We start from the raw sequence: 9,980 nt of genomic DNA, 5'->3' as shown, positions 1-9,980 counted from the left end.
GTTAATTCAATCACTGAATCAGGTGTGTTGGAGCAGGGAAAAACATAAAACCTGCAGGGCTGCAGCCCTTGAGGACCAGGATTGCCCACCCCTGCTCTAAACTTTGAATAAATTGCGCCCTCGACTTACAAAACATATAATTTGTGTGCCGAAGCTCATAAAAATCAGCTGCAGGTGTGTGAGTGACGTTTTGTTTACCTGCGTATCCGCCTGGGTGAATCCGGCAGGTTCATGTCCAGAGTCCCCAGCAGCAGATTAATGTAGTGGATCCACAGGTCTATGCTCAGAGGAATCCCCTGCAGACCCCGAATACACACCTAACACAGCCGTGGACGCTCACTGATTAATGTCAGTGAAAAACACACTTATAATGAGAAGCGTAAGAGAAATGTAAAGCCATCCTGGTTCACCTCTTCTGCTTTATCGTTGGAACCGGCACGGCGCTCCAAGTCTGCAAATTTTTTCCAGTAACCGTAGCAAAGTGGGTAACGAGTAAGAAAGGCCTCCAGTGCTCTGCGTGAAGCTGCGATGTGACCCTGAGGAAAATGAAATCGATGCTACCTGATCAAATATGTTCGTCACCACAGCAGCATCTAAATTCCCAAGGCGAACGCACACCTCATGCTCGCAGTATTGCAGCAGATCCGTCCAGCTGGTGAAGTCTTGGGGATTGTCGTGCGCGGCCTTCCACAGGCGTTCAAAATCTGCAGGTAGTCCTCCCTCTGCCTCGTACTCCGCAGCGTGATCCACGGAGAGGGAAGCGGGATCAGGAGGACCTGCAGGAGCCTCAGGAGCCGCAGCTGCGCTGCCGTTCTCCTCGGACATCTCAGGCGGAGGCGACTGTGGAACCTCAGAGACACTCACCGCTTTAAAAAAAATTAAAGGTTTGATTGAAACGAAACAAATGGAAATATTATACAAACAAGTCATTGTGGTTATAAATAAACAAATCAGAGTTTAGCAGGGAGCGTGTGAAGAGAGGCTCTGTTAAGAGACACTACCAACTCACTACCAAACACTGAAAAAATGTCTTGTTGATTCATGCCTGTCTACACTAAATTGTATTATTGTATTGTCTTTATTTATAGTGGTAATGTTTTTTTTTTCTTATTGTGTTAGGATCTGTTTAGTCCAATTTATTGTCCTCATTGCATTTAGGTTGTATTTGTATTTTTATATTTTATTGTTTTTTAAACATCATGGCCAGGGAACTTCAGAGGAATGACAACTTTTTGGCCAATTCTGGCTTTAACTTGTGAATTGTCATGTGTTTAGTTACACTGTACTGTCCCCCTTCAAATAAATAAATCAAAAAGGTTAATATTTGTTGGTATAACTGAGAGTCTTTTGCCTCTTTTAACTATGGAGGACACATAATAGAACATTTAGCTTATTTTATTTTTTACACTTACAAACTAATCAACACACTAATGAACTACTGAATGATAGTGCACAGGTACAGCAAAAAGTACACAATGGCTTTTTTCTTAACATACTCATTATTCCATGAGATTAAGTTTAAATTTTTATGCAAAACTCACTGCATATTTCACTTTATTAAAAAACATATTGCAATATGCGTACCTCATTAAAGGCATCATTGAAATACAAAAACACAGCTCCTGAAATGTGTGTGTGTGTATATACAAGAACAGTTCCGTCATTAATACGAGTTAAAGCAGTGAGAAACACTACCAGCTCTGCTACTCTCGGTTGTGTATTTTAGCTTAGCCTAGCTTCTCCAGGTTTTATCTAAGAATTATTACCAAAACGTGGATTTATTTTAAATACCAGCAACACAGACCTGAGCACAGTTATGCGTGTAAAAGTACAACCAACTCTGGACTGTATAGTCTAAATGTAAAGATACCTGAAGCCTCTTCCAGTTCTCCATTGCCGCTCATCTCCTCAGAGCCCTCCGCCGCCATGATGGACGGGGAAAAAAGATAATTATGAATTGATGACATCATCAGAGAGCGACAAAACATACCGGGTAAAAATAACTCATTAAAAATACTTCACGTTTTCTTCGTCAGTGTAGAAGCTGTACTTGTAGTAGTGTTTTATTATTAATAATATTTTGTAAATAATGAGTTGTGATAGAAACTCTGGATAGAATTGCTTTACTTTTTTTTTTTTGCCAAAATCATCATTAAAACAATAAAAGGCTTGAACTGCTTCAGTTGGTGTGCAATGAATCTAAAATATATGAAAGTTTAATGTTTATCAGTACATTACAGAAAATAATTAACTTTATCACAATATGGTAATTTTTTGAGGACCTGTATATTAGCTGGGTTTGAATAATTAATATCCTTTGACATAAATCCTTTATGTTGGCAAATGTATTTGTAAAGATATAGATATTCACACAAGTGTCTTTCTTTCTTAAAACATATTCAACTTATTTGAGCAATAAGTCATCCAAAAAATGGTTATGTGAATAACATCCACTCCTTAAAAAAAGCATCTTAAAAGTTTTACATTAAAAAAGTTGAGTCAAAAACAGATTTTCTTCACATTTGGTCAACTTTATTTTCACTTGGTCTCATCTGTTAGAGTACATCAAACAGTTTTGACAGCTGAAGTGCAATTTATTACTTCCCCTTCCATCAGTTCAAGCTATCAACAAAAATGCAGCAACTTGTACATTTTATGACCCTAAAAACAAATAACCTCCCAAAACAGAACCCCAAACAAAAATCTGATGATTTGATGCAATATCAGAGACTAATTTGTGTCTGTGACTGACCCCAGCACGTTTAGAGTAGATATTTTTGTAGAACTGAGCTTTAACCGGTTATTTTTTCGTTGGAACACTTCAAGAATGGAACATCTATGAATATCTAATAGTACATAAACCTAAAGAAAAGTCTAAACTTTCCACGGGAGCATTAAAAAAAAGTCTGGTCAACCCAAGTTGGAAAAATGTGATAAAAACACATCAAAAAGAACAATCCAGGTTCAAGTCTTCCTATGTGATTCACCAAGTCAGTTTTGTTCATATCAGCTTAAAACCCTTCCTGTACAGCTGCTGAACGACAGAAACACTTCAGAAAAGGGAAGCAGTGATTAGAAATATCTTCCATTCACACAAACTCACTAAAAACTAAAATCAGGGACAGGCCTAATACAAAAAAATGGCATGGAGTGGTAAACAAAGATCTATTCTTGTGGCATTAGAAAAATTACAAACTATTCAAAATAAATCAGTCTTGAAATTATTAGTGGCACGAGAAGGATGGCTGTTCTTACAGTTGATTTAAGGACTTGGCCTTTAAAAGAAGGGAATGATAAGAGATTTTTAAAGGAATTGACAGCCGGTGGGTCTGAATGTGATACTTCATTTTGAATTCCAAACTCTTGAGAGTGAGGGATTCTCCTGAGGCAGAATGTCTTTAAAACCACGCAGAGAACTGAATAACCCAACCCCCCAACCCAAATATCTGTGAAAATGACTGACGGTATCTATCTAGCAGTAACCTTGTTGTGACTGGACATAAAAAGGAACTGAGCAGACTTCAGCTGGGATTTTACTGCAGCTAATATGATTTTACAGATTAGTCATCATGTTTTTCTGTTCTAGTTAGTCTTGAACGTTAGGGGCTTGTGTCTATTCCCTCATCTCGCTCGCTCTCCTTTTTTTCAGTTTAGTTTAAAGTTACTTTATTTTTCTTCTGGTTTCTGTGGTTATTTAAGGGCGATGCTCCACTCCTCCCCTGCGTTCATGCCGGGCTTGCGGATGGTCAAAACTGACATGGAGGGATCAAACTCAAAGTCTAGCTGGCTCTCCTCACCACCTGCCAAAAAGAAAAACATTAATATTCACACAGAAAACAGAAACAAAGACTTTTAATGTACTTATGGTGACCTAACTTCCACTAATATTTTCTTCCATTTCATTTAAATGCTAATAAATAGTTACATTAATGCATTATTGCTGCTTTGACTTATTGGTGTCTTGATGAAATGAGGACTTTAATAAATCAGTTATAAACATCTATAAAAAAAAAGGGCATCTGATAAAAAGGCAGCTGTTATTAAAACACATGAGTTCCTTTTACTTTGTTAAACAAACCTGATTAAAGTGTTTAATCAGAAAATGACGTAATGATCAGATCTGGATTGGCTGGAACTAACAGATGTTAGTAATTGTTGGTTGATGATAATATACATTGCTGTTTTTTTTTGTACTCATTTAATCTCTCTCGTTTGTTTGTTTTTTCCTTGCTGTAACATTAATTGCCCTTTGGAACTCAAATAACCCTGACCTTAACTGAACAGCTCATGTTTTTGTTTGCGGGGGCGACACTCGTATTGGCATCAAAAGGAGCGCAGTGAGCGCCTGAGAGAACCGAGGCTAACCAAACTACTGACAACGACAGATTTATTGACTCGTTTTAGTTTGTGTACAAGTTAATTTAAAAATTCTGCTGAAATTATTACTTTATAAATTGAACCTCTTACTTTCAGTTGAACAAGTCAGCAAAAAAATCTGTAAATATCGAAGTGTTCTGTTATTTATTTGTTTCTTTTAAAGAGAATGGGTTTGTGGTCTCCAACAGCAGCACAACATAAGAAGTATTGGTGTCCAGATACTGATACTGGTATTGAGCCTGATACTGACCTTTTTACAAAAACTCACAAAATGCTCCAAAACCGATACTAATATCAATACTGGGATACTACTACTGATACTCCATGGAATATGTTACAGTAAAAAGCTTGTCCGATCCATGTTTAATAAGATTATAGAAGTTAAATTGTAAATCTTGTTTATCTTTGGAGCATTGGTGAGTCTGCTCAACTCTGGTAAAATATAAATACACATCAAGGGTAATATTTCTGATATCCTGAACATATCAAAACTGCTGCTATTTAGTTTCTATTTTATTCTTCTATTTAAACTTTAATTCTTTTACTTCACTGTATATATTTTTGTGGTTACTTATTTACTGTTTTTGCGAATTCTGTTATTTTGCACTGCCTTTGAGAGCTGCTCATCTGTAAATTTCGTTTTGCTGCTTTGTACAATGACAATAAAAGGAATTCTAATTCTTTATTTTAAAATGTTTCAACAGTATATATCATGCTGTATATTTCATTTAATTGAGTCTAAGGAAGGAGAGCCACCTTGTTCTAAATAAAATAAATGTGAAGTCATTGTGTAATGTTTAAGTTCTAATCAATCAACTTTATTTATAGAGCACACTTTAAAAACCACAAGGACAAAGTGCTGTAGAGTAAGACACAAGCTAAGATAATCACAGAAACATAAAACACAGTTAGTACAAAAACAACTGGTATCAGGACACCTGTAATAAGAAGTGCAGTAGTTTTTCACTCACCAGCAGTCCTAAGAGTAATCTTACTGGGTTTACTGGCTCCCAGTACGATAATGCGCTCGACCCAAGACTTTGTTGTAAACTTGGCATCAGGTGCGATGTTACTGTGGAACAAACAGAGGCACAATTTAAACATTAACTCTAGTTTGAAGGAACGTGTACTTTAATTCAAGGAATAAAACTATGGAATAATTTGGGGAGTGATGTAAAAAACGCAGGATCGTACTTTGTACACAAACCTGTCTTGTATTGTCGGATATATGAATACAAAATGTATTTATGTTTTGTTAGTAGATCCAGTATAGGTGGGGAGGGATGGGAGGGTTCTCAGGGGTGTGTGTTTTTGTTAAAAAAACTTTACAAAAAAAAACGCAGGATCATTATGTACATTTAAGAAAATGATAAAAGTTGGATTGTTAAAAGAATACGAAACAGTTTAATGTGTATCTATATAAATTTTTCTAGAGGGATTAGATGTTCTTTTCTTTTGTTTTGTTAATAACAGGTTTTTTTGTTATAGGAACTTATTCTTGGGAAAAAAGGGGCAGATATAAGATTTTTTTCTTCTTTCTGCTGCCTTTATTTCATTTTATTTTGTGATTTTGATGTACATATATATATTTTTTTCTTTTTGTATTTTTCTTTTTATTGTAAATTGTACATAAAAATGTTTGTTTTGTTTTAATGAAATTAATAAAAAAAATTGAATTGAATTGAATTGAAACATTAACTCTGCAGAAAATAAGGTTGTTCAGTATCTCCAGATTATCTTATTCTGTGCTCATCTGAGCTGCTCTGACATTTCTCAGAACCCATTTCAGACAGAACCAGGCGACACTCACACAGAGGAGAGGACGTTGTTGGCAAAGGAGAACCTCCGGTGGATGAATTCCTTCTTTTCGTAGTTGAAGGTGTGGCCGTCGTCGATGTAGAGCTCACCCTCTGCGGTTCTCTGTTAACCACAGAATATTAGGATCATGCCTCTTTGTCAGGCGTCAGTGGCTCTGCCGTGTCTTAACAGTAGACTGTGCACGGTTTAATTACCTGAGGGTTAAGAGCCACAAAGAGGGTGTAAGGGTCGTGCTCCATGCAGGAGGAGGATCGACGAACTCGGAGCTTCCGGGGAATGATGGAGCCGCCGCGCTGGAACACTGGAATCTTATAAGAGAAACAAACCATCACACTCAGGGAAACTATGTTTCAAATTTTAACAAAGCTTTAAAAACCGGCCTTACAGAGCTCATGGTGACGGGGATGTAAAGGTTTTGGGCCCCATTGTGCTTGTGGAAAGTGTGGATGTCGTACCAGAACTGCGAAACACAAACACAGGTTAAGACGCTGCCGCCTGTCGGAAACTTTCGACGTGTTTTAAAGCTAAAGCTTCACCTCGTCTTTTCCAGGCAGGTAGGCAGTGACGCCCCGGGATCCCTCGTCAGTAACGGGGTGCACCAACAAGTCTCGTCCTGCGCAGAACAGATCAGTTTACGAGAGATTCTTTTTAAATTAATACAAAATATTATTTTATCTTGGTTGGTTCTTATTCCTCAGCTGCTACAGAGTCAATATGTTATCAGTAGCTGTAACATTTTTTAGTCAGCTGTTGATCACAAGGTGGCAGAAAAACAAGCCCAGCACATGGATGCACTCAGAGTTCATGAGGTAAATTTAGTTCTACAGATCCAGATATGTTCAGCTAACAGGAACTGATGGTTTATTTTCAGCTGAGTCGGTTCATAAACTTGTTTTATTCCTACCTTCATGAACTGCTGCCTGCTGGAAAATAACAAAACAACAAATACAAAGGAGCAAAAGATGCAGCTGGTGTTCCTCTAACCCTTTCAGTGGGTACATTTTTTAACTGGATTCATAAATTGATCTTGTGATCAAGATGTCTGCGCCCACAATAAAAACACATTTCAGAGTTCAGTGTCTCACCGATCAGAAACTCATCATCCACAGCAAAAGTAGCAGGATCTTGAGGATACTCCACCCACAGCGGTCTGCAACAGACACACAAGTTGTTAGTAAAAGCACTGGAACAGTACATTTCATTACAAATAAATGGGAGGAAACTGCTGTTTAACAAGTTGTGGTTTGAAAATAAATCATTGAAAACAAAGCATTTTTACTCAAACAAATAAACCTCAGTCTGAGAGCAAAGCTGTGCCCCACCTCCCTCGTCCTCACCTCATGACGGGCTCTCCGGTGCGGTAGGCGTTGTAGAACAGCTGGTACCAATAGGGCAGGAACGTGTAGCGCTGACGCACCACGTCGCGGATCAGAGCCAAGTTTTCAGGACCGAACAGCCACGGCTCACGACGGGGGGTGTCCAGGTGGGCGTGGGCCCTGAAGAACGGCTGGTAAGCCCCCGTCTGGTACCAGCGCACCAACAGCTCGGGGCTCGGAGACTTGAAGAAACCGCCGACGTCGGCTACGAGACAGAGACGGGTCAGCTGTTAAGGAGGACGGTAGCTTCGCTACGTTCTGGATGGACAGTCGCCTTGTTTTAAAAATTTATATCATCTAATTCTGGATAAAGACTGAACGACAAGAAGGTTATAAACATCAGCTTCATGTTCTGAAACAGCAGACGAGAGGCTTCTTTCAGTTTGTTTTGTTTGCTTCTTATTATATTATGGTTAAATTTAAGCTCCATGAGGTTTAAAAATATATATATATTTTTAAATAAAATATCATGTTTGAATTACAGATATAGAAACTTATTTTAAAAAACATTTTTGGTACATAAGATGAGTAGATTTTCTCAATTGGAAAACATTTTCAATGCGGGTTTCAAGGGTTTGTCATTTTTTTACATAAAAGCCACAAGAAAAGTAATCCTCCTGCTGCCCCAGGGTCAAAATGACCCACGAGGCCTAAGTTTTAAAACTCAAGTAAAAAAAAGCCAACAGATAATTTTAATCAAGTTAACAAATATCAGTTGTTCTGAATGCTAAAACAAAGATGATGGCCAGAAAGACAAACTAAGATGATCAATCTCACCACCACAGAAAGAGATCCCAACCAGACCCAGACTCAGACACATGGGGATGGAAATCTTTAGATGGTCCCATTCAGCAGCATTATCTCCAGTCCAAACAGCACCTGGACGGAGAAAACATTTAACAGCGCTTTAAAAGAGCAACTAACAAAAAAATTTAAAAGTTTAAAAACGAGCATGATTTTATGGACGACACTGATATTACTGAGTAAGAGAACATCAGAAGGCCTCACCGTAGCGCTGTGAACCAGCGAAGAACGCTCTGGTCAGGACAAACGGTCGCTCGACTCCACCTGACCTCTGGATCAAACCATCTGCTGTGGCCATTTGCTGCAGGCAAACATATATACAAGCGCTCTAAAATGCAATGTTTGGCTTACAATTTCAATTTACCCATCATTAAATAAATTAATTAAAAAACAACCAAGACAAAGTCTTCAGAACTCAAAACACATCTAAGTATCAAAATGAATGAACATAATAAGCTGCACTTCCACAGTTCCCACTCACCACGTAGAGGCCGTACAGGTTGTGGACATCCCGGTGTTCCCAGGATCCGTGCACAGCATCTTTGTGCATGGTGACCTCAGGCCCGTTGAAGACCGACGGCTCGTTCATGTCGTTCCACGTGTAAAGGTTCTCCATGGATCCCTGCAGAGGAGGTTTGATATCACGACAGCAGACAGATTATTACAAATGATGTGCCGTTTTAAGAAACAGAACAAAAGACTGAATGAAATCTGGATGGATGAAACTTGTAAACGATTAAAATGGAGAAAACACGCATGAATGGAATCTAAAGACCCACCTCGTACTGATCATAGGCGAACATGCTGGCCCACCAGGCCCGCATGTCAGCTCGGGTGAAGTCTGGATAACCAGCACTACCTAAGATCCATCCAGGAAGAGGAAATAAAGACTGTAAGACACTAAGGAACTCTCCACCAGAACCTTCTCAGCTCTACAAAGTCAAAGCAGAACATTTTCTGGTGAATGGTTTAAGGTGGGCCGTCTCTTACCAGGCCAGCACCAGCCCTCGTAGTCTCCACCGTCTTTATTTTTGACGTAGAAACCTCGAGAGCGGATTTCGTTGTGGATCTTGTAGTTGTTGTCTATTTTGATGTGAGGGTCCACGATAGCAACCATCTAGAATGAACGAATAAAAATAAGTCACAGGTAGAAGGTTTGGTTTTCTTAATATTCAGTATAAAACCACTTGAATTGAGGGTGTGATGGTGGGCTTTATGTCATGCGCACCTTGCGTTTCTTGTCCATGAGACCCTGCAGCATGTCCTTTGGTGTCGCAAACTTGTGAGGATCCCAGGTGAAGTAGCGCTTCCCGTCCGTGTGCTCGATATCCAGCCAAATGAAGTCATAGGGGATGTCGTGCTCATCGAAGCCCGCGTCCACCGAGCGCACGTCCTCCTGGTCGTTGTAGTTCCAACGGCACTGGTGGTACCCGAGGGACGACAGAGGAGGGAAGGACTGAGTGCCTGATGGACAGATTGGAGATGTCAGGAGGAGGTTGAGACAAGCGGTCAACAGTAAGCTGATTAACGGTTTGTCAATAAAAGAATCTGCTTCAAGTTTAAACTTAGTTTAGGATCATCAATAATTATTATATTATATTATAT

The 9,980-nt window shown here is 39.0% G+C and overlaps 2 protein-coding genes across 2 annotated transcripts in view; both read right to left on the bottom strand.

The window, feature by feature from the left end:
* si:ch211-114c17.1 (pre-mRNA-processing factor 39) overlaps window positions 1-1,945 on the bottom strand; it is a 9,268-nt gene extending 7,323 nt beyond the window's left edge. Inside the window, exons 1-4 of the mRNA XM_014006138.1 lie at window positions 1,871-1,945; window positions 619-866; window positions 411-536; window positions 199-317 (exon numbers count right to left, since the gene is read on the bottom strand). Coding sequence (XP_013861592.1) covers window positions 199-317; window positions 411-536; window positions 619-866; window positions 1,871-1,928 — 551 coding nt within the window. The 5' untranslated portion in view covers window positions 1,929-1,945. The remainder of the gene's footprint in view (window positions 1-198; window positions 318-410; window positions 537-618; window positions 867-1,870) is intronic.
* Window positions 1,946-2,510: 565 nt separating this feature from the next.
* On the bottom strand, window positions 2,511-9,839 carry ganabb (glucosidase II alpha subunit b; the record flags this gene model as incomplete). The annotated part of the gene is given in 14 exon segments (XM_014006127.1): window positions 2,511-3,800; window positions 5,349-5,449; window positions 6,188-6,297; window positions 6,390-6,503; window positions 6,581-6,655; window positions 6,732-6,808; window positions 7,281-7,345; window positions 7,533-7,776; window positions 8,349-8,450; window positions 8,580-8,676; window positions 8,857-8,997; window positions 9,155-9,234; window positions 9,366-9,492; window positions 9,604-9,839. Coding segments are annotated over 14 exon segments (1,679 nt in total), but the record flags the coding sequence as incomplete, so codon positions are not given.
* Window positions 9,840-9,980: the final 141 nt, after the last annotated feature.

The sequence above is a fragment of the Austrofundulus limnaeus genome, unplaced genomic scaffold, assembly GCF_001266775.1.
Source record: "Austrofundulus limnaeus strain Quisiro unplaced genomic scaffold, Austrofundulus_limnaeus-1.0 Scaffold1, whole genome shotgun sequence".
In the NCBI taxonomy this organism is placed as follows: Eukaryota; Metazoa; Chordata; class Actinopteri; order Cyprinodontiformes; family Rivulidae; genus Austrofundulus; species Austrofundulus limnaeus.
Note: the sequence above shows the minus strand (reverse complement) of the source record. Positions and strands in the feature narration are given on the sequence as shown.